General features: G+C 39.7%; 1 protein-coding gene across 1 annotated transcript; it reads left to right on the forward strand.

Annotated features, from left to right (window-relative positions):
- Positions 1-4: 4 nt before the first annotated feature.
- Positions 5-24,995, forward strand: LOC127642399 (E3 ubiquitin-protein ligase HERC2-like; the record flags this gene model as incomplete). The annotated part of the gene is made up of 47 exons (XM_052125012.1): positions 5-89; positions 174-304; positions 792-965; positions 1,114-1,250; positions 1,383-1,534; positions 1,639-1,830; positions 2,516-2,703; positions 2,845-3,037; positions 3,182-3,364; positions 4,800-4,984; positions 5,092-5,239; positions 5,401-5,597; positions 5,749-5,979; positions 6,351-6,489; positions 6,740-6,886; positions 8,130-8,272; positions 8,704-8,968; positions 9,093-9,235; positions 9,460-9,558; positions 9,678-9,846; positions 10,061-10,186; positions 10,316-10,424; positions 10,522-10,661; positions 10,829-11,019; positions 11,236-11,341; positions 11,442-11,533; positions 11,617-11,792; positions 11,938-12,049; positions 12,299-12,380; positions 13,327-13,470; positions 13,576-13,666; positions 13,762-13,939; positions 14,530-14,611; positions 14,717-14,888; positions 15,428-15,572; positions 15,756-15,981; positions 16,068-16,239; positions 16,346-16,532; positions 19,705-19,848; positions 20,714-20,905; positions 20,998-21,151; positions 21,333-21,440; positions 23,910-24,041; positions 24,135-24,293; positions 24,504-24,622; positions 24,762-24,887; positions 24,969-24,995. Coding segments are annotated over 47 exons (6,993 nt in total), but the record flags the coding sequence as incomplete, so codon positions are not given.
- Between the last annotated feature and the right edge of the window lie 5 nt (positions 24,996-25,000).

Genomic DNA, 25,000 nt, shown 5'->3' on the forward strand with positions numbered 1-25,000 from the left:
CATAGTGTCTAAACTGAAGCTGCTGAGCTCTCAGCCTCGGTGGAAAAGAATCACACAGAAACTCATCAGAGACTGTCGCAAAAAGAGAGGTAACAAATAATTCATTTAAGGGTTGTTAAATATAAAGAGGGTGTTCCATCTATTTTATAGCATGTTTTTGCTTAATCTCTTAGTGCTTAAGAAATCAGAGTCAGCTGATCTGGAGGAGTGTAAGCTGGAGAGGGAAGGGACCAATGAAGAACCGCCTGCCCCAATCAGTTCCCCCTCTGTGGACAAGAAACAAACCACTGTCAAATCCTCAAAGGTTTGATGTTCACAATTTACGTTCACCTCTTTAGCTTGCTTACTGTCCCTCTTTCTTGAGCATATGCGCATGCTCTCTCTTGCTCTTTCTGTGCACTAATTTAATCAATCTTATCCCAGTGAGATCTGATGAGAGTGTATCACAGCTGTAGTGTGTGTCTATAAATAACCTTGCACATTTGGTTCTGACATCTGATGCGTTTTGTATGTGTTAAGCCTGTAGTTGCTCTATCTTTAAAATGACTTAAAAACCTTTACATTTCCACGGAGTATATATTTCATTTATACTTTCTCTTAAATTTTGGGGGTCATGTAGGCTTTTATTAAAATTTCATTTTCACTTTATTTTATAAATTATTTTGTAAACTTTATTATAGCATCAATAATCAACAAGGCAGACACATAAAAAGTAGAGGTAAAATGTATTAAAATAAATGTAATGAGGCATTGTGTTTTTCCTCCAGTAACCTGTAGTGTGTTTGTAGCAGGATAAGTGGCAGCCTCTGCTGAACACCATAGGCAATGTTCAGAAGTATCGCTGGTTGAAACACAGTGTTCAGGGCTCCTCCTCTCAGTCTAGCCTCATGAGCACCATTGTGGAGTTTGCTCTGAAAGAGGAGCCACTGGATGTGGAGAAGATGAGGAAATGCCTCCTTAAACAGGTAGTTAAAAGGTTTTACATGGCTTGGTTTGCAATGTTTTCTAAAAGAGTCGTTCATAAAAGGGACCTGTACATAAAAAATAAATAAAATGCATTTCATAACAAAGAACTATGATGATGGTCTGACAGTATATCACTCTTACATCCAGCTGGAGCGTGCTGAGATCAGGCTGGAGGGTATAGACACGATGCTGAAGCTGGCATCCAAAAGCTTCCTTCTGCCCTCCATACAGTACGCCATGCTCTGTGGCTGGCAGAGGGTCATACCTGAAGGGACCAATATTGGGTAAGTACAAAATTTTATTGATGCATTTACAGCAATTTGTTTTTATTTTTTATTTATTTTAATCTCATATTGGTGTTTGTGCTTTTAGATTGCATTGTCTGATGTACTATTGTGCTTTGTAACCTCCTATAGGGAGCCTCTGTCTGACTGTCTAAAGGATGTAGCTCTCATTCCTCCATTTAACCGCATGCTGCTTGAGGTGACCTTTGGTAAGCTCTATGCCTGGGCCATTCAGAACGTCCGCAACATCTTACTAGAGGCCAGTGTCAAATTCAAAGATCTGGGTATGTTCGAATTTAAAAACACTAAATACAACTCCATAACACTTACTGTAATTAAGAGTATATATTTAGTGCAGTATGCTAAGTTTTTATGTCTGCTTCTCAAGGTGTGCAGCCAGTTCCTCTGCAGACTATCACTAATGAGAACCCTGCAGGCCCCAGTCTGGGTACCATCCCTCAGGCACGCTTCCTGCTGTCCATGCTCCACATGCTTACCCTTAAACATGGAGCCAACAGCCTCAGCCTTCTACTGAATTCTGGCATCCTTGCCCTTACCCAGAGTGTCCTCAAACTCATCGGTCAGCATCTCTCTTTAGAGATTACCTCTTGTCTAGTTTCAGATTATTTATTTTCTCTATAGTCAGATGGGCCTTATTCTATAGGATCAAATGGGCCCTATTCCAAATGGGTCTTCTACAGGGTCAGATTGACTTTATAGGGTTATAGATAGTTTCTTATATAGGGTTAGATGGACTCTATAGGGTTAAATCTCTCTTTGTAGGGTCAGATGAACTCTCTTCTATATTGGCAGATGGGCTCTATTCTATAGGGTCAGATTGGCTCTATTCTATAGGGTTAGTTGGACTGTTGGGTCAGGTAGTCTGTTTTCTATAGGGTTAGATAGACTATTCTATAGAGTCAGATGGGCTGTTCTATATTGTCAGATGGACTATTCTCTATTGGGTAAGATGGGCTCTATTCTATAGGGTAAGATTTACTCTCTTCTATTATGGGCTCCATTCAATAGGGTCAGAAGGGCTTTCTTCCATAGGGTTTGATGGGCTGTATCCTATAGGGTTAGATGGACTCTTTTGTAGGGTCATATAGGCTATATTATATAGGTTTAGATTGACTCTCTTAGGTTCAGATATTATTTATAGGGTATGATGGACTCTATAGGGTTAAATGACTCTCAAATGGGCAATGTAGAAGAATACATGTTTTTTCCACTTGAATCCGTATGAATGTGGTGTTGTTTCACAGGTCCCAGCTCTGACAACAGTGAGGAGGAACAAATCTCTGGAGCTCATGGGGGCTCTGCTACTGTTCTTGAGGAGTCAAGGAAAGATACAACCCCCACTCCTCTCCCCGCCTCTGGCCCTGAGCTGGCTACTATGATGAAGATCGGCACTAGGGTGATGAGAGGACCCGACTGGAAATGGGGAGACCAAGTGAGTTGAAGCTAACGTGTGTGTTTATGTAAATGTACTGCATTTTTTAATTATACATTCAGATATATGAGCACCTAGCTAGTTTTCTAGAACACTGATAGTGGTAAGTTGATATATTCATGTACCTGTATGTTATGTTAGGATGGCCCACCCCCAGGCCTGGGGCGTGTGATTGGTGAGTTGGGGGAAGATGGCTGGATTCGAGTCCAGTGGGACACCAGCAGTACCAACTCCTACAGGATGGGCAAAGAGGGCAAGTACGACCTTAAACTTGCAGAGCCACCACCTGCCACTCAACCCACCACAGAGGACTCAGACACTGAAGATGACTTGGGTTAGTGCTGTCCTTCTGCTCTGGCACAGTGTCATTCCAGAGAACATAAAAGGCTTGAGACTTTACTGCCTTGTCTTAACTGTTTTACTTTAGGCTACCTGTTCATGCTGATTTTATATGCTCTTTCTCTCTGATCTGTCTCAGAAGGGGAGGTGATGGAGAAGAGGGCTCACCCCACTGCGATCATGTTGACCAGTACAGTTAATCTGTTGAAGACACTGTCTCTGTCCTCTGGGATCTATGCTGAAGTGATGCAGGTTGAGGCCATTAGCACTCTTTGTGGTCTGCTCAGGATACTAGTGGAGAGTGGAGCCAATGACAAGACTGGTAACTTAACCCAAGTCCTGAGTCCTAAAATAACATTAAGTACAGCAAACATTTGTATGTACTGTAAATTTACATGCAAAAAAAAAAGATTTCAAAAAGCTGTAAGATGACGACAAATTATAAAACTGCCGTATTCGAGGATGGTAATAGATTAAGTAATTGACTGAATTAATTACAATCTGTATTAATATACTTAATCATTAGGCTAATGAACTCCATCACTTGGTAACAGAATTATTGTCCAGTACAATTAAAGATGTTATGTTTTGAGGAATAATATTTTTTATGACATATAATAATTTATTGTACTATAAGATCATACAGTAAGTTTCAGAACACAAAACATCCTCTCTGTTCCAAAAAGAGCATTTATTGAAACCAAGCTGCAACAATGGCTCGTTCTCTGATTCCACGACTTCCCTACGTCACTTGGGGGGGCCTTCATAAATGAATGACCGCCTCCACAGTGTGAGGTCAATGCCTTCTTTTACATCATCACGTTTTGGTCATCCCACTAGTGCACAGTCAGAGTGAATGATGAGAGCTGGACAGGTACAGCCATTGCTATACACCCAGAGGGATTACTGTAGTTGTGGTTTAACTAGCTACGAGATTGTGATGTAGGGGACGAATCGAAAACATTGTGCCTTTACTGGCTGTGTAAATTTTGCATCTCTGCACAGCCTTCCAAAGGATGACTCCCCACCCAGCGAACATCCCTTATCGACCTCCTTTACAGCTGGATACAGATTTATTAACACTTCATATACACAGCTTGTGTTTGTCTGGACTATTTTCGCTATTCTCAGCTTTATACAGCATTATTGTATCACCATATCTTATATGCCTAAAATAAATTATTCGGGAGCAACAGTATGCCGACTGTGTTCTGTTTTCGATTGTTATTTCAGTTGAATAACTGTAGTAGTTTGATTTTGGGCTTCACATAAATTGGGACAAATAGCTATTAATGATTGCCTGTACTGAGTGCTTTCAGGGGATGTTGTAAATCGCTTGCATGTTTTCACACTTTTATTCTTGGGGAAAAAACTGTTTTACATGTGTAGTCGGGGTTGTATGTACTCCAAAGATGTTAGCCAATCATAACACAGTGGGGTTGTATAAAGAAGACTCATTGGGAACAGCACAGAAAACCAAGTGTTTCAGACAGAGGGCCAATGACAGGGTGGAAAAAGGTAATTTAATACCGTACATCAAATACTGTTCCTTGAGACTGAAGTGAACCTCAAAGAACATATTGTAAAAAACATTTATTAGACATGTTTGGTACAGTATTTTACATAATATTGGACAATGTATCCCTATGTAAATTTTCATGCAAATGTTGAAATGCTGCTTTATTTTAAATTTATTTAATTTTGTATTTTTTAAAATAACATTTTTAATTTTATTTATTTTTTTCTGTTTTTTTCAGGTTGTTCGCCTCACAAGCTGGTGTCCCGTGAGCAGCACAGGAGCTGGTGCACTCTGGGGTTTATTCGCAGTATAGCTCTTATGCCTCAGATGTGCAGTACTCTTAGCTCCTCTGCCTGGATCAATCTGCTCATCCGCATTGTAGAGGGCCATCAGTCCTTCACTGCAGTCACACTACAGAGACAGGTACCAGCTTAACATCTCTATAGGTACATTTGCTGTGTGGTACACTTTGGTACTACTCATAGGATCACCATTGCGCCACATTTTAACCCAACCTTCCTCCCTGTCAGATTCTTGCCCTTCGGCTTCTTCAGGCAGTGTTACCATCATGGGATAAGACAGAGCGCTCTCAGGATATGACGTTCCTAGTGGAGAAACTCTTTGGATTCCTGGGCTGCCTGCTCAGCACTTGTTCCTCAGATCTGCCCCTCCTTAGAGGTACTATATTTACCCATAATGCTCTTATTACAATCTAGTTTTCCCTTATTTTATTATTATGATCTATAGGCCCTGAAACCTTTTGATCAGAGGTGGTGTAGAGGTTATGTGGCCGTTGTTTTGTCAGTTACTTTAGCATTGCCTCATTTTGTGCTATACAGATGGTTCTATCTGTAGAAGGAAGTCTCGCCCTCAAGCTTCTCTGACAGCCACTCACAGCAGTACTCTAGCAGAAGAAATAGTAGCTGTACTGCGTACACTTCACTCCCTTGTTCAATGGAATGCCCTCATTAACGAATACATTAACTCCCAGCTCAGTGGTATCAGTGATGTCATGGCAGGGAGATGCACCGAAGCGGTACAGATCCATATTTTGTGTTCTCATTCATTACTAATATTACATGAATGTTAATATTAAACAATTTGGTAATGTATTTAGGATTAGTAAATTGTGCTGTCTCTTGGCATAGCAGACTGAGTAAAGTTCTTCCACACTGTGTTTCTATCAGGCTCTGCTTGAAGACTACCTGCCCAATGCAGAATCCCCAGCGGTAGGCAGTCTGATGGCTGTTTTGGCAGTCATTGGTGGGATTGATGGACGCCTTCGCCTGGGCGGGCCGGTTGTTCATGAGGAGTATGGAGAAGGCACTGTAACCCGCATCACACCTAAAGGACGAATCACTGTGCAGTTCCACGAGATGAGGAACTGCAAAGTGTGCCAGCTCAGTCAGCTCAAACCGGTACATATGCTCTAACACTCAGGGTGCAGATGGAGAGCAGACTGTAATTTGTGGCATAATCACAAAAAAAGCCTTAACTTGGCAAATGCATCCCAGGATGCCATAACCTTGACTTGACTTATTATTTTGATATGCAAGCCTACAAGGTATCAGCTCCAACACAAAATATGCATAATAGTAAATATTCAATAATTATTTTGACAAATTTGATAATGCTTTAAGTTGCCAATAAGAGTATTGTTCTCTAGTGGTGAATGATGGTTGATATTATGAAATATAATACTGTTTACATGTATATAATAAAAAAATTCCCAATGATTTTTCTTTGGTTGATATTGAAATGTGTGTTTTCTGTCTGAACATGTTGACAGGTTCATATGATACCATTCAGTGTTCAGAACCTGCCCTTCACTGAGCCGATGCTAACTGTGTGGGCTCAGCTGGTCAATTTAGCAGGGAGCAAACTGGAGAAACAACGCATGAAGAAATCCCTCAGCAGAGGACTTACGGGTACAGCACACAAATAACTGATGCACTCACTTATTCTGATGTGATCTGATGGAAAGCAATATACTGCTTCCTGTAAGTCAGCAGGAACCCCGAAAATATTTAGCACATTTGAGCACATGAACATCCTCTCTGTTCAAATCATCCATGTTTTTATTTTAAATGATTGTGGAAGAGGCAAAAAGAGGTTTATCTATTTCAACTAATTTATGTATGATGATATAATTTCTGCTTTGTGTGTTTGCCAATGCAGCGGATCAGGTGGATTTGTATTTGTTGAGGTGTCAGCAGCTCAGACTGTATGTTCTGAAAGCAGCGCGTGCTCTCCTGTCCCACCAGGACAAACTGCGGCAGATCCTCTCTCAGGCAGCTGTCGTAGAAGTCAGCCCCAACCCCACTGGTAAGTCAAGAGTCCTCTGGCCTGTGTATATTCTGATGCTCTCTTGTAGGCTACATTCACAGCACAGGCCAAAGTGAGTAATGTTTTACTCCATGCACATTTTTGGGGTAAATTACCAACATACAGATATTCACCATTTCCACATATAAAAGTGGCCCATAATGGAATTGAAAATATTTCCTGATGATTATCTATATATATTTTTTCAGGGCTACTTGTTGCACAATAGTCTTTGTCTCTTCAAACATATTTCTCAATACAATTTTGAACTTAAATACAAGGAAACTTAAAAGTGTTCGCACACTGGACGCATCTGACATCGCACATTCTAAAATTCGAAAACAATGATTTTCTACGAAGGTGCGAACATGCAGCCACTCGCAGTCTCTGGAGGCTGCTCAAAATTCAGCAGCGCCACAGAGCTCAACTCGCTTAGTTTTACATTAAATCCGAGCCAAATCCATATCAAAGGACGTAGTTTTTTTTTTGTTTTTTTTTTTAATACTGTAGCCATCACTGGATGATATATTGTGTATATGTATCTTTAATATAGCCTACTCAATGTATTTTCAGTTACAAGTATGTTTTTATGTGGTTTGACTGCTTGAATGAAACCTCCTCAAGGCTACATACAGAGAAACTGAATAATCATTTAGAATTGTTCCGTTTGCGCAGTTACACTAATTTCATACACTAACCTGCAAACTCATCAACGTCACTTTGTTCATTCTTGAAGAAGTACAAAAACCTTTGTAATTTTTGTGTATGGTGACCTAGATCCACAACTTAGTTTGGCCTGTGCATTGTCCTACCTGCTTCAGTAAATGTTATATCATCCATTTCGTCAGACTGCATCACAGAAGAATATATTGATATTTTATGACATGCCTACCATTTAGTCATCCTCTGTCTATTGACATTTTCATGCTGATGTGTCATTAATTGCTCACTGTGCTCAGCAATCAGTCCGTGATAGAGGGAAGAGGATTGGACATGAGTTAACTGACAGTTATAAACATATACAGTAGAAGCATTTGTGTTGCTACAACTGTTTAAAACTTTACTGCCCCCTGTTGGTCATCCATCAAATTGGACTAGTTTCTTTTCCTCTTCCTTTTTTTAATAATTGCTTCAATAATTTCTATATTGTCACACAAAAGCTCATGACAGCCATCCATTTTATATGGTACTTGCATGTATTGAATGTCTTTGTGCTTATCAGTGTTTTTGTGTTTTTGTTTAGAGGATCAGTGTTTATCCTCTCCTGATGTGGTTGATTTGTCTCCTGAGGGTCCTCAGCCACCTCTCATACTCCTCCAGCAGCTGCTGTCAGCCTCCACTCAACCTTCCCCTATCAAAGCCATCTTCCACCGGCAGGAGCTGGAGGTCAGTTTGCTCTTCCTACTTTTTTTGATGGTGCATCAAAAAGATTTCAAAATGACTTGATGTTTAAAAAATCTCACCACATGTGTTTATGTCTTAAACAGCCACATAAATATAAAAACAAAAGAAAATCCAAACTGACTTTTTACCTTTCCAAAACGACATACAATAACACTAGGCCTCCCTGGAGCACACAAATATCATGGGTTAGATTCCCAAGGAACACGCATACTGAACAAAAAGCATATAGCGTGAATTCACATTAAATCACTTTGCATTAAAGTGTCTCCCAAATGCATACATCTATATGTAAAGGGCACAATGTTAATAGCTCATGGATCGCCCCTTTATAGATTAAAAACTAGGCTACACCACCTCAATTCTACTATTTTTCAGAATTTCAGATGTCCTCACTAATTCTTGTGTGTGTTTAGGCAGCGGCTCTGGCAGTTTGTCAGTACCTGGCTGTGGAGTCCACACACCCATCCTCCCCTCTTTTTGAGGACAGCAGCTCCAGCGAGTCTACCACACCCATCACTGTGAAGCACATGCGCCCACCCAAGCAAAAGAAACCCAAGACCTCACCAGTGCCTCCTGCTCCCATCGTACTACAGCTCATGGAGATGGGCTTTCAGAGAAAAAATATTGAGTTTGCCCTTAAATCGCTGTCTGGAACCACAAGTGCCTCTGGAGTGCCAGGTAGAGCATCACCAGCTCAAAGGTTTTCTTTCTAAAAAAGGGCCATCTCTATAAAAGCAACCATTCATAATTGCAGTATTAAACTTAGTCAAGTGTGTTTGTGTGATGTGTGCTTGTGTTTTAGGTGTAGAAGCTTTGGTGGGCTGGTTGCTGGACCATCCAGATGTGCACATTACAGATTTGTCAGATGCAGACACTGCTTCAGATGAATGCTCGGATGAAGAGGTCCTGGAAGAGCTAGATGAGCCTGAGCCACCCTTCCCTGTGGTGTGTTTATAATATAATAATAATTAGGGCTGTCAAACATTAAACATCTGCATGATTAAAGTTTTCACAATTTTATTGTAATTAACTGTAATATATTAACTGATTAAATTGACAGCCCTAACACTTTAATATGTTTATATACAGACAAAGCCTGATCCAAAGATTAGATATAGATTTACTTTTCCTTTAATGGGTGACTAACACTCCTTTCTCTTGCATGCCAGCCGCCTGGAGTTGTAGTCACTGAGACTCAAACGTTTAAAAAGAGATCAGACTTTCAGAGCAATGACGATTATGCTGTATACATAAGAGAAAACATTCAGGTGAGGAACTACGGCCTTTTATTCACTAGTTTATATGTATTTCAGAGTCTGTCCAAAGGTTTGTGTGTGGAAACATGAATGAGATGAGCTGATCTGAGGCCTGTCTTTGTGTGTTGTAGGTGGGCATGATGGTTAGATGTTGCAGGACATATGAAGAGGTGTATGAGGGAGACGTGGGGAAGGTGATTAAACTGGACAGAGACGGGCTTCATGATCTGAATGTGCAGTGTGACTGGCAGCAGAAAGGAGGCACTTACTGGGTCCGTTACATCCACACCGAACTACTGGGTAATACTCTATATCTTAATACTTTGAAAACATAAGGACTATAAAAGTTACAATTTTATTTTAATTGGATCAATGACATTTGTAATCTTCAAATTAATAAACTCAGTCCGGAATAGTGGATCCGTGGCTTTGCTAAAATGCTGTAATATAATTTAGATCTTGAGACAGCATATTCTCTTTTTTATGTTTAAATGTCATCCTTTCCTTTTCTCAGGTTTTCCTCCCCAGAGTTCTCCATCTCATATAAAGATTGGCGATAAAGTGCGAGTGAAGCCCTCGGTCACGATGCCAAAGTACAAGTGGGGATCTGTCACTCACAGGAGTGTGGGTGTGGTCAAAGGTAACATATTTTAATGTTTTATTTTAATATTTCTGCCAGAAGTTAAATTGGTTTCGCTGTAAAACTGTTACCCATAGCACAGGACTTTTAAAATGAGAACGAGTGTGTAAATGTGTAACGTTTGTCAAGCTTTCAGTGCCAATGGGAAAGATGTGATAGTGGACTTTCCTCAGCAGTCACACTGGACTGGACTGCTGTCTGAGATGGAGCTTGTGCCCAGCGTGCATCCTGGTGTCAGGTGCAGTTTCTATGTGTTCGTGTCAGTGTTGACTTTCACGTTAAGAAAACTAACAACAGAAAAAGCATTCTAATGATTATTTTGCCACTGTTCTTAGGTGTGATGGTTGTCAGATGTTCCCTATAAACGGGCCCAGGTTTAAGTGTCGAAACTGTGATGACTTTGACTTTTGTGAGAGCTGCTTCAAGACCCATAAACACAACCCCAGACATTCATTCGGTCGAATAAATGAACCAGGTCAGTCACAAGCTCATTTCAAAAAATTACTTGAAAGCTACTGACTTGGGTGTTTTTTTTATGATTAGCTTTACAACAATTTGAAGATGTGAACATTTTTATAGTATGTATTCAGTTGTTTTTGTGCGAAGTGCTCTTTGAACTAAACCTTGACTTTTGACCTTTAGGTCAGTCACCCGCATTCAGTGGGCGCTCTGGTAAGCAGCTGAAGAGACATCCCAGCAGTCAGCATGGCATGCTGATTGACGAATGGTCCAGATTGGTGAAGAACCTGAGTGTGTCCTCATCTGTTAACCAGGCGTCTCGCCTAGTAGACTGTGCAGATCAGTGCTGGCAGTCTTCAGGCTCTCAGGGCAAGGTCAGTCTGAATACAGATATGCTCTAAATGGTTGGTTACATTTCAGTTAGGTGACCAAGGGCACTGATTGCAGAAGCCAGTGGATTAATAAGAAAAAATATCACAGTAAAATTTACTTTGTATTTGACTTAACAATTAAATCTCAAGGCTATGCTGACAAAAAAAAAAATAATAAAAATTGTGTTTTGTTGTTTTTGGTTTGTGGATTTTCTTTAGCACTGGATCCGGTTGGAGCTTTTCCCAGATATTCTGGTCCACAGACTGAAACTGATAGTGGATCCAGCTGACAGCACCTACATGCCTTCACTGGTCGTTGTATCAGGTCAGAAACCATTACAAAGTTCTTCAATGAAACAACATTCACAGGGCATTGGTCAGTAGTCTTGGATGGATGAATTTATCAACTCTGTTTATCTTTTCAGGTGGAAGCTCTTTGAATAACCTGGTTGAGTTGAAGACCATCAACATCAATCCCACAGACACTGCTGTTTCTCTACTAAATGACTGCACAGAGGTTGGTTTGCAGTTCATCACAAAGGTCTATGAGAAGTTTCTTTAGATCTCTTGAGTTCTGAGTGAGCTCTTTTGTGCGTTCAGTATAATAGGTACATTGAGATTGCTATAAAACAGTGCCGGAGTTCTGGGATTGACTGTAAGATCCATGGCTTGAGTATGGTGGGTCGTGTCCGTGCTGAGGATGAAGATCTGGCTACCGTGCCTTTCCTGGCATCTGACAATGAAGAGGAGGAGGATGAAAAGACAGTGACTGGAAGGTGTGTCTTTACAAGTGTATTGTAACTAATGAAATGCATTAGTGGAAAGAGGCCACACAGTCTGGAAATATTTGCTTTCATTTTCTTAGGTTTCTGACCACTGCTATTAATGTTACATCACTTGGTTTCTCTCCATTGCTTGTAGTTTGTCACGAAAGAGGTCATCAGGGCTCGAGTCTGCTGCCACTATTAGAACCAAAGTCTTTGTTTGGGGTCTCAATGATAAGGACCAACTTGGAGGACTAAAGGGGTCCAAGGTAATGTGTAAAACAGAAAACATTTTCATCAATGCATGCTTGAGAAAATTCTCAGCTTTTTACCCATATTTTCATTCATGGGAGGTAAACCTGTTATATTCATTTAAAAAGTTTTATAAAGATAACTTTCTGAAGTTATTCAGTATATAGTTGTGTAACCTTTATTTACTGTAGATAAAGCTTGTAAACTTATTGAAAATACTAATCTCATTTGAAATGTTTCTCTTTGTGTCTTGTATTGTCTCTCAGATCAAAGTCCCATCATTCTCAGAGACTCTTTCTGCGCTGAATGTAGTGCAGGTAGCTGGAGGCTCTAAAAGTCTTTTTGCTGGTGAGTTATTGTTTTCAAATGACACTTGCAGGCCTTTTCAAAAAGGGCAGTTAATAAGTGCCTGTTGATATAGCGATATAGTGTTGGAATAAAGCAGTTAGCCACTGCCATGCATTACAGTGACTTTACCACAGGGTTTTAAGGGATGTTGTAATGCATGGTCTTGAGTTATTTATTGCTTTTATAAAAGGCAGAGGATATTTGCAGTAAGTACAAATATCGATAGATGCTGTTAACACAAAGTGACTATTTGCAGCTTGTTTATTCAGAGTCCCACAGACACCGTACACCAACCCTAACCACAAAACCCTCCCATAACGCCTTAACCATAATATCACCATGGTATTTTGTTGTAAAATCATAGTACGAAATCACAGTGTTATCACCATGGCTAATTGCATTAAAAACCTTTTTAAAATTCACGGTGACTTAATCAGTGTGAGGAAATCAATCTTTCTATGTTCATTTTTATTTATTATTATAAGTAGTATTTAAGGAAAAACTTTAGAGTGGAGACAGGGAACAGGATGGGAAAAAGTGAGAAATTTGAATTCGAACCTGGGTCGTCTGCATGAAATGCACATCCATGTCGTCATTACAACCCATACCACTGCAGCGAAACTAGGGGCAGAGTTTGTCCAATGTGTGGCAGGTGCTATTTACACCTAGTGCAAATAGTCACTCCATTATATCTATATGACAAAACATACCAATATTAAATATATATATATATATTAATAATAGTAAGCATTCTATACAAGCCTAACTGTTGGTGATATTCAATCGATGTGCAGTCACAAGTGTGCATATTTTGCCTTTTTTACAATGGCTTGAAATGTGCCTTGTCGACTTAAATATTGTATTGTTAGATATTTTTTTTATTTTACAGTAAATTGTCAAAGTAATTTATTCTTTTAACCAAATTATTGATTATTTGTCCTTACAGTGACCACTGAAGGTAAGGTATATGCATGTGGAGAGGCAACCAATGGAAGACTTGGTTTAGGACTGTCCAGTGGAACCATCCCCATACCACGACAAATATCTGCCCTAAGCAACTATGTGGTGAAGAAGGTCGCTGTGCATTCAGGTGTGCACCTTTTTGGAAATTATATTTTCAAGGAAAACATGCAATGTTCTCCCTCTGAACTTAACATACCACAACAGAATTAAGTTTATGTATTTTTGGGTGTAGGTGGAAGGCATGCCATGGCATTGACTGTGGATGGTAAAGTGTTGTCTTGGGGTGAAGGAGATGATGGAAAGCTTGGACACTTCAGCCGAATGTAAGTTTACCAGTACCTTTGCCCTAACAGGAATACAGAACATGAAGAATGCTTTGCATAAGGATCTGATGAGAAAATTATTTGATTTTCACCAGGAACTGTGATAAGCCACGACTAATCGAGGCATTGAAAACAAAGCGTATTAGAGATATTGCTTGCGGTAGCTCTCACAGTGCAGCGATCACCTCCAGTGGAGAACTGTATAGCTGGGGTCTGGGCGAATATGGCCGTCTGGGCCACGGGGACAACACCACCCAGCTTAGACCCAAACTGGTATGTTTTACGTGACCCAGTAAACTTGCACTACTCTGGTCAAAGCTGCAGTATTTTTCTGATCTTTTACCCTAATTGTACTGTTCCAGTTTAAAGGGTTGGGGAGTAATGGAATACATGTAACGGGATTACATATTTAAAATACAATATATAATTAACTGTATTCCACTACAGTTACAATTTATATAATTGGTAATTAGAATATAGTTACATTCAAAAAATAAATTCACATTGGATCATCATTTATTTTTTTTCTAGTTAAACATTTGATATTAGGGCATAAAATCATATTCTTGATAATCATTTTTGTATTGTTTTCCTGTAAAAATACCTAAAAATCCTTAAAACAATATCAGTTTTTATAATCAAAACAAGTGAAAAAAATCTACCAGTGCTGAAGTAATCCAAAGTATTTAGAATATGTTACTGACCTTGAGTAATCTAACTGAATATGTTACAAATTACATTTTACAGCATGTATTCTGTAATCTGTAGTGGAATGCATTTCAAAAATTACCCTCTCAACCCTGGCCATATGATATTGTGTGCCTCATAGCAATAGATTAAGCTTGAAAGTGTCTGATTTGCAGGTGAAGGTGCTTTTAGGTCACAGGGTTGTCCAGGTAGCTTGTGGAAGCAGAGATGCTCAGACTCTTGCCCTTACAGATGAAGGTAGATGCATTTTGTTTTGTGGATTTTAATGTAAGTAGTTGTAGAAAAGGAATACTGTATGTGTTACTGTTGCTGCAGGTATGTGAATATATGTTTATTTTGTAGGACTAGTGTTCTCATGGGGAGATGGAGACTTTGGGAAACTGGGCCGTGGGGGCAGCGAGGGTTGTAACATTCCTCAGAACATTGAGCGTCTGAATGGGCAGAGTGTGTGTCAGATCGAATGTGGAGCTCAGTTCTCCCTCGCCCTGACCAAATCTGGAGTTGTCTGGACCTGGTATGACTATCACAGATTTAAATTGATCTGATGTGTAACAATATCCAGTGAGTTTCAAAAGTCCACATTCAAATTCTGGGATTCAAGTCTAAACCTAGAAAAAGATTTATGATTTTGAAAAATGTTAAACAAAGAATTGCTATGATGTTAAATTAATAAAAATGATTTAGCTAAGATTCTGCACTATTTCTAGGTCACTAATCAAATAAGCAAGGTTGTGACAAGATGCTCTGTGGAACATTCTCAAATAATGCTGGGATAACATGGATCATGAGGTTTTTCAAATTGTTATGCTGAATGTATTATATGTAATGGGGAAAAAATTAAATTAAATAAATAACAAAAATACAAAATGGAAGGTTTCCACTAGTGGTCTCAGAATTTTGAACAAAAAAATTATCAATACAGTATGGATTATAACATTTACATTTTTATTATTGTAATATTTCCAAGTCCAACTGTAACATTTTTAAAGTTATATGCTAGTATATGCTTGTCTCTAGTGAACCATTTTAACATGCTATTATTGCGATGTGCAGGGGAAAGGGAGATTACTTCCGCCTGGGTCACGGAACAGACGTGCATGTGCGCAAACCCCAAATGGTTGAAGGACTACGTGGGAAAAAGATTGTTCATGTGGCCGTTGGGGCACTGCACTGCTTGGCCGTCACAGACACTGGACAGGTATGGAACATTCCCTGTCATGAGGCTTGTTATTTCACATCCTCCTCATTCTTTCTGCTTGCTTATCGAAATTCAAATATGTTAGCACATTAAGCAGATAATGATGTGTGGTAAACAAAATGCACATTCTGTTGTTAGAAAGCAATATAAGTGCCTGAAAAAAATGAAGTGTTGTTTGGGCAGGTGTACGCATGGGGGGATAATGACCACGGGCAGCAGGGGAATGGCACGACCACGGTCAACAGGAAGCCTACACTTGTGCAAGGTCTGGAGGGGCAGAAGATCACTCGTGTGGCCTGCGGCTCTTCTCACAGTGTGGCCTGGACCACCGTAGATGTCACCACACCCTCCGTCCACGAGCCCGTCCTTTTCCAATCTGCCAGAGACTCTCTGGGAGCCTCTTACCTTGGTAAAATAGAGCCTTATCACCATGGTTTCTGTTGCTGTGTTTACCTAATTCTCTTTGCAGTTAAAATTATGGAATTTCTTTTACAGGTGTGCCATCAGACAGTGACCCATCTTTACTGAGTAATAAACTCAATGGTGCGAGTAGTGTGAAGCCCAACAGGCCATCTTTGGCAAAGATCCTGCTCTCTCTGGATGGTAATCTGGCCAAACAGCAGGCATTGTCCCATGTTCTCTCTGCCCTGCAGATCATGTATGCCAGGTATGACCGTAACACTATTGTGCTTTATAACTTTATGTATATTAACTATTTACTACCCCTCTACATTTGAGAGATGCCTTAAAATGGATAGTGTGTGTTTATACAGGGATGCAGTGGTTGGAGCTCTGATGCCTGCCTGTATGATACCTCTTGAGTGCCCCTCTAGCTCTCCTGTGCCCCCTTCAGACTGCTCATCAGTGTCCAGTCCCTCTGAGGCTGAGGGTCCAGCCCTGCCCTCCGAGACAGAGGAGCTCATCAGTCCACACCCCTGGATGGACAGCAAAAGAGGAGAGGTGTGAAACAATGCCAGTACACGACTGTATCATTCACATTTGGCAGACTCCTTTTTAGTTCTCTTTCAAGTATTCGTCTCAGTGTCTCACTATGGGATCTGTCCCTTCCGCTTATTCTTCAAAAGCCCTATTCTATTACCCAAGCCCTTATTGGCTGGCAGAGATGATGCTTGTGTCTGGGAGTGATCCCACCCTTCCCATAAAAATGGGGTGACACAACGTCATAAAGATATTTAAAGACCTCTTCTCACTTCACTCCAGAAGCCTTGCCTACTCTTTGGATCTGTCATCGACTAGCTCCCAAGTTGGCCACTCTCTGCTTGTCCGACACATTCTACAAAAAGACAAGTGGATTACTGATCATCATACCATTTTTCACAAAAATTTCAGACAATTAAGCACTCCAGCTAATTGTTTGGATTGAACTTAGCACTCCTGCTAAATAGCTGCAGCAATGCAGAGATCACTCATTAGTGTGGGAGATCCTCCAAAGCTGTGCTCCTGCAGGAATAAAATATCAGGCAAGGACACACACCAGATCTGCATTAAATGCCTCAGGCTAAAACATGTTCAGTAGGCGGTGGACAATCCCAGTTCTTGAGAGCACTTTGACGACAATGAAGAGTCTACGCCACGGACTAGCATGCCAAGATGGCCTGATGGGTCAGGATCCCCTCGTGTCGGCCAGCAGTGCCTCAGTTAGCACCCCATTGGTAGCCATTCCTTTAAAGCTGCAGCACTAAGTTGGGGAGAGCATCTTGATGCAAGGGCCCCTCTGCACCTAATATTCAACTATGATGAATACCCTGCCTCTCCTTTTAGATGAGAAAGAGGAGTATGAGGATTCCCTTTTCCTTCCACCGCTTAACCAATGCTACCGCTCTCTTGTGGGGTGGGGATTCACATAAACACTGTTCATGCACAGGCCAGGAGTGCATGCGCAGTGCAGTGCCCAAACTCGCTCCACGCTCCGTCGTTAGAGGGCACCAGAGCTCAACAAATGGACCATTGGCAAGTATGCACAAAGTCCTTCTGGGTTTTGAAAATGATACAGCACAGATACAGACTGCAATTTGCTACTCGTCCCCCGCCGTTCAGAGGGATAATTCACCCTCAGGCACGGGGTGAATCAGCTTGTGTTCTTCAAAAGGAAATATACTCATTACTGAGCAAAAAACACATGTTGTTTACCCCAACATTGCCTAAATGGCTTTTACTTGAGATATTCCTCATCCCAAAATAGGGACTCAGTTCTCCACCCCATATTCTTCATGCACTTCACAAATACTTAAAGTGCAAGTTTATAGTGCTCACTTATGCAACACTCCTGAAGTTGGTGAATGATTTGCATTCCAGGGGGTGACGCATGAATGTTTGGTACCTCCATTCGGCTTGTCTTTGTCAAATGTACAGAAGCTACTTTAGCTTCATATAGAGAAAAGGAAATTCGGATTGCCCCTTACATTGACTACTGTTTGGTGATGGCTCAGTCAGAGCACACAGTTAGAAAGCACTAGGTGGCACTCACAGAGCATGTAAGGAGACTGAGTTTAAGTTTAAACACCAAAAAGAGTGTTTTAATCCCGATACAGTCCATCACATATCTGGGGATTTCACTAGACTCTGTCGGATGAGAGATTGATGAGATTCACTCAGTGTCTGACAGTGTGTTTCATAGGAAATACTGTTCCCTTTCATGCTTGCCTCAGACTGGTGGGACGGATAGCCTTGATTGTTATTCCCCTGGGCCATTTGTTCATGAGTTTCAGCGTTAGGTAGCCTCTCTGAAATTAGACCCATTAATGGCTGTGTTAGAACTGTCTTATTGGAAACTGCAATCCTTTCTGGTACAAATGGGAAATGAGATCGGCATCTCTCCAGTTTTCACAAACTATTTGGAAATAATGGCAGTATTCCTAAACCTAAAACATTTTCTCCCTTTTCTAAAAGGCATCATGTTCTTGTGAGGACTGACAATACTGAGGTTGGTGGCATACATCAATCGGCAGGTACTACTTGTCACTCTCGCTGCACATATTGGTGCACAAACTGATTCACTGATCACTTTCTATACTTGAGGACAACTCATGTGCAGGGCATTCTGAACTGGGGAATGGACCTGCTATCAAAAGTCAATCCCCTTTAAGCTGAGTGGAGACTGAAATGAGATGTGGTCAAGCTGATATGGCAGGGCAACAGTAGACTTGTTTGCATTAGAGGAGAATGCACTCAGTGATAGAGGCCTGAGAGGCTGGCCTAGATCACACACACATGCTGTATGATCTACCATGGCCTCTTTTGTTATGCAGGGACCTGTCATCAGCAAAGTGCGTCAGTGAAATAAACGCACTTTCTGTGCATTCCTTGTGAGTGCAGTTTGAATCATGGGATGCAGGAGTACTGTTAAGACCAAACCCCACTTACATGCCTAAGGTTTTGCAGTCCTGCGTTCCTCTTGATCACAGGGTTTGCTTTGCCAGAGCATCAAATTTGAATGAGTTATGCCCAGTGCTTGCATTTTGCATTATACAGAAACAACTAAAGACTAAAGGAAAAGTGATCAACTTTTTGTGTCTTAGGCGAAGTACAGCAAAACCGATCACAAAGCAGTGTCTGTCATGGTGGATATGATTTCCCTGGCTAAATCTAGCAGAGGTCTGATGGCCCTTAGCTGGTTTGCAAACGCACATAACAAGGGGGATAATGACATCCTGGGCTCACTTTGAATGGGTCAAAATACAGGATGTTTGTGGGCAGTGAGCTTGTCCTCACTGCATACATTTGCTAGGTTTTGCTTAAGCACACTGTTTTGAACGTGGGCTAATCTGTTCTGAGCGTGGGCTAATCAGTTCATCAGGGCTCATCCAGCCCTGAGTAGATTCATTTATTTTATTCTGGAGTTAGAATATCACAGAAAATAATGCTTGAAAGAGAACTTTAGATTACTTGCAGAATGCTGGATCTCTGATAACATCAGTGAGGTCTCTCACTTGGTCACCTTCCTTGCTGTGTGAAGCAAAGAAGAGGTGTGCTTGTTTTGAAAAATGTTATGATGCTGGGTTTCCCCTTTTAATCTGGTAAGGGCGGAATTACTCCCAGACACAAGCATCAAACATACAAAGACAAGCGAGTTAAATACTCATTCTGTGATATGGTATTGTGCGGTCTATAGGTGACCACATCTGAGGATGCCACTACCCCCTCATCGGCTGTGACTCCCTCTGCTGCCTCTGCCTCATCTCGCCCCTTCATCCCTGTGACAGATGACCCTGGAGCTGCAAGCATCATTGCTGAGACCATGACCAAAACCAAAGAGGTTAGTTACAGCAGGTTTCCAGGGAGCTGTTGTGGGTGGGCCATAACATCCTTAGTTTGTATTAATTTCAGATGAGTCATTAAACCGAGGCCCTCACTTCCTGTGGTCATTAAAAATCCCAGGGCACTTCTCGTAAAGCGTAGGGGTGTAACTCCTGAGTCCAAATTTGGCCATTGGCCAATATCCATCATGGCTTCCTAATAATCACCTATATACCCCTGTATGTGAATTGGCTACAACACAGTACTCATTCTGGCGCACTGTGGCCTGTGTGAATATGGCCAGTCCCTTAATGGATGTTGCATACTGGTGGAAGTTGAGAAGATACCTCCTATACTATGTAAATTGCTTTTAGTACCTAGAAAAGTGCTTTATTAATGTAACAAATTATAATTATAATCTTAAAATAATAGTTAATCACTTATTGGTTTTATGTTCACATTTACAATTAAGAATATTCTGGTTTAAGTATATATTAAGCTTTACTGTTGATTAACACAGTAAATAATTTTGTAAAAGCAATACAATATGGGGAAAGTCTAAAGCCTCAAATGTTTAAAATATGCAACTGTTACTCTGTTTTGAAAGTATAACTGTAAATTTTAAATGTGATAAGCACTTGACTGCTGATAGAGAATACTTTACCAACCTGGTCTGTGAAGAGTTAATTCAAATTATAAACTTTGGTTTATTCATTTCAAATTTCATAAATGTTTTAAAGGAATAGGTACACCATTTGGGCACTATGAACAAAAACATTTTTAATTTATCTGGAGATTACATTAAGTTGATGTAGGACTTGATAAACATCCCTTGTATCTGAAGTGTGATATTGACGGTGGGCTGATTTGATTGGTTGTTACAGGACTCAGAGTGTCAGAGTAAAGCAGTGGGTCCAGAGCCACAGTATCTGGATGAGTTCACCATTCTTCTTGTTCCTGATGACACGCGTGTGATAGTGGACCTGTTGAAACTAGCCGTGTCTCTACGCTCAGGTGATAAAGGCAAAGAAGTGCTGTCTGCTGTGCTCTCTGGCATGGGTACAGCCTACCCACAGGTATAAACCCTTAAATAAAAAACATACTTTCCTAACTAAGTTTCATTGTACATGTGTCATACCTGTATTATCTGTGTGTGTTTGGCACGCAGGTGGCAGATATGCTGCTAGAGTTGTGTGTGACTGAGTTGGAGGATGTGGCAACAGACTCTCAAAGTGGACGGCTGTCCTCTCAGCCAGTGGTTGTTGAGAGTAGTCACCCATACACTGATGACACATCCACCAGTGGAACAGTGAAAATACCAGGTCAATTTGTGTTTGTTTATTCAACATCTCAGAAGCATAAATTCTTCTGAGAATGGCTGCCCCATTCCCTAATAATTATTTATCAACATAGGAGATGGCTTACTATCTTCTGTAAAAATATTTCATAAGATTTATGAAATCTAAGAAATTTTTTAAATTAAATTGTCTTTTGTTTTTTCAGGTGCTGAAGGGTTGAGGGTGGAATTTGATCGACAGTGTTCTACAGAAAGGAGACATGACCCCCTTACTATCATGGATGGAGCTAATAGAATTGTGTCTGTTCGATCAGGTGACGCATGTTCATCATCTCTTTTTTTTTATTCATCATCATTATTCATCAAATAAACTAAAAAAGACCCCATTCACACCTGAAGCTTTTGCATAGGACAAAAGCATTGATGACTAAACTATGTCTGATGAAGTGTTGCAGTGTTAATAAATATATATCTTCAGCAGTATGCAGGACCTAGTATTGTATCTTCAATTCAACATCAATCAAAATGTAATTTGTTGGACTACTGGTTAGTGCATATGATTTGACATGTTGAACCCACGGTCATGTGGTAGACATAGGTTCTAAGTATAGAACACATCATGTTCCCATCACATTCCTCCTGGCTCTCCTCAGATTTCCTGTCATATTGTAACTATAAATTAACCATAATTATCTATAAAATAAAATGTGGCCATAACCAAATAAGTTTTAACAGGGTCACCTGTTAAAAGACATTAAAATGTCTTAAATTCAGTTTTCCAAAATGTAAGGTCATGAAAAGTCTTAAATATCTTAAATGATAAGCAGAAAGACAGGAATTGTGATATGACCTAATGTGATTATCAAACTTCAAAAGAATACTATTTTATTATTAAATGCATGTGCTCTCCAAGCATGCAGGTGCTTGTGAGTCTTTTCAGTTGTTGCAGAGCAGATTAAGTGATATTGGAAATATATGACAAGCTATCACTAAAGATCAACTGTTAATGATGATGATAGTGTTGATAAAATATGACAATGTTTACTTTTAATTGTTTATATTGTAATACGTTGTAGATTATTGTTGGAGAATACATTTTATTTCCCTTATTTGTTTGAATGAGCAGCTGGAAGCAGTGAAGCATAAACATTTGAAATTAAGAGTCCCCGGTGTATTTCAAAGTTAAAGTGCCTTTAATATTAAAATTTATGCAAAGTTCCATGCATAAAGTGCACCTGGAATTTAATTGAATTTGGACTCTTGTAGCTTCTGTCTGGCCCTCCCCATCACAGGAAGGAAAGACCAAGAACATTTAAAATAGGCTACCAATTTTTAAAAAACTATTGGCAGACTAACTGGCTTTCTTTCAACACATTATCAAATCAGCACAATCCAATATAGGTTGACTTTTAATTTGTATCTATTTATAAAATGGTACACAAACCAATTTTAATGTTATATATATGGGGAACATGTCTTGAGTAGGGCTGCAACTAATGATTATTAGTTAATAATTATTGCAACGATTAATCATTAACACTTAACCGACTATTCAGCTTGTGCCATGACTTAAAATGTTGTATTAAACGTGCTTACTAACAATAAAGAGGACAAAATCATCTTTTAAAAATACTTCTAATTGATACACTGAATCACAAAGAAAATAACTAAGTTGAATTCAGTAAAAAACTTCACTGTAAAAAAATTCTTATTGTAATCAAGAGTTTGTGTTTTGTTTTCCATTTTAAATGATCTAAAAATCCTTAAAACAAGATTTACTTGAGAAGCAACATATTACATATTTAGGCTTGCTTTCAGAGAATGTATCTTGAATATAAGTGTATTTTGTATACAATTGTATTTTTTCACTTATTTATACTTCTGTCAGTGCAGTAAAGATATATTCTCTAAAAGCAAGTCTAAATATCTTAAATGTTACTTCTCAGGTAAATGTATCTTGTTTTAAGTAGGCTATTTTTAGATATTTTAAAATATTTAAATATTAAATATTGTATTCACCATTCTCCAATAACACATTTTTCTTCTGCAGTATAGTAAATTTACATTGTTTTAAATGAGTTTTAGATATAATTTTTGGGAAACGAGCCAAAAATGTCTAATCAAAGCGTATTTTGTTGCAGGATGCATTAAAGATATAACACCAGGTTGTTTGCTTTTTACATGCTCTGACATGCAAGTTTTGCTTAAGCGGAATGCCAGATCCAGCTCTGCAATATTTCATGATAACAGTGCTTCTGTATTTACTTTTGTTTTTGTATTTTTGCATTATAATTCCCTCATACTGTGCGATATACATCATTAGAGTTTCAGATGATCACATGTTACGTTAAACAAGATCAAACGACTATTCGACAACGTAAATGTTTTTTTGTCTACGTTGGCGGTAATGTCGACTAATTGTTTCAGCCCTAGCCTTTAGTATTTTAAACTTGCAAATAGCCTACCCTGTTTTAAGCAATGTTAAGGCCATGTTGAATGTGTGCTCCTGCCTGTTAGGTAAGAATCTGTGATACATGATTTATTTTCAGATTGTGTTGGTTGGTTCTGGTATGGGGATATGGTATTTTATTTGTTCAGGTCTTGCAAAAGGTCTTAAAAAGTCTTAAATTAGATTTTAAAAGCTCTGCAGCAAACCTGTTTAACAATTTCATCATCGTCCATATAAGGCCAGCCAGTATAGCAAGATTTAAATTAAGATATTAAGGAAAGAGTGTTTTCTACGTTTTTTTGTGCACATGGCTTACAGTGTCTCCCCCTTTAAGGTCGAGAGTGGTCTGATTGGTCCAGTGAGTTGAGAATTCCAGGAGACGAGCTCAAGTGGAAGTTCACCAGTGACGGCTCTGTTAATGGCTGGGGCTGGCGCTTTACTGTCTATCCCATCATGCCTGCTGCTGGTACATTATTTTAATAAGACATTATTTTGCTTATGCTTCATATGTAACATGATATTCTTAAGTGATTGACCTTTTTTATTGAATATTTTGTAGGTCCTAAAGACCTCCTGTCAGATCGTTGTATTCTGTCCTGCCCATCTATGGATCTAGTAACATGTCTTCTAGACTTCCGCCTGAACTTTGCTTCAAATCGCAGCATCGTGCCAAGGCTGGCAGCCTCACTTGCTGCTTGTGCCCAGCTCAGTGCCTTGGGTAGGATCAGAATCCCATGAAATACTCACGTTTTTAATCAATTGACAAGACAAGCCCATGTTTTAGAATATTTGACGATGCTAGTTTTAAATTTCTTGAAGTTTATGTAAATAAATTTTAGGATCACAAGTTTTAACAGTCAAAACGCTGATTCAATGCTACTCTGAAATATCACACTTTCTGTGTATCTATCTCTGTGTGCATGATCAGCGGCTGGTCATCGAATGTGGGCCCTGCAGAGGTTACGAAAGCTCCTGACCTCTGAATATGGCCAGTCCCTTAACATCAACCGCCTGCTAGGAGACAGTGAAGGAGATTCTCGGACTATGGTTAGTCAATGTACTATATACTAAGTAAATATACACTGTTTTCCAATTTGTCATTTGCTTGACTTTGCTATATTAATATATTAATATATAAATTCTATAACTAAATTTGATCATAACTTTTGCTGAAAATGTTTCGTAGAGCTTCACAGGAAGTGCACTAGCAGCTCTTGTGAAAGGACTTCCTGAGGCTTTACAGAGACAGTATGATTATGAGGAGCCAGTAGTCAGAGGAGGAAAGCAACTGCTCCACAGCCCTTTCTTCAAGGTGGGTTTTCTTGCCTAACAGACGGACATAAATGGTTTGAACCGTCAGTTTTCCTGAAATCAAATATCCTGTTCTGTGTAGGTGTTGGTGGCACTTGCATGTGATTTGGAGTT

The sequence above is a fragment of the Xyrauchen texanus genome, unplaced genomic scaffold (assembly GCF_025860055.1).
Source record: "Xyrauchen texanus isolate HMW12.3.18 unplaced genomic scaffold, RBS_HiC_50CHRs HiC_scaffold_596, whole genome shotgun sequence".
NCBI lineage: Eukaryota > Metazoa > Chordata > Actinopteri > Cypriniformes > Catostomidae > Xyrauchen > Xyrauchen texanus.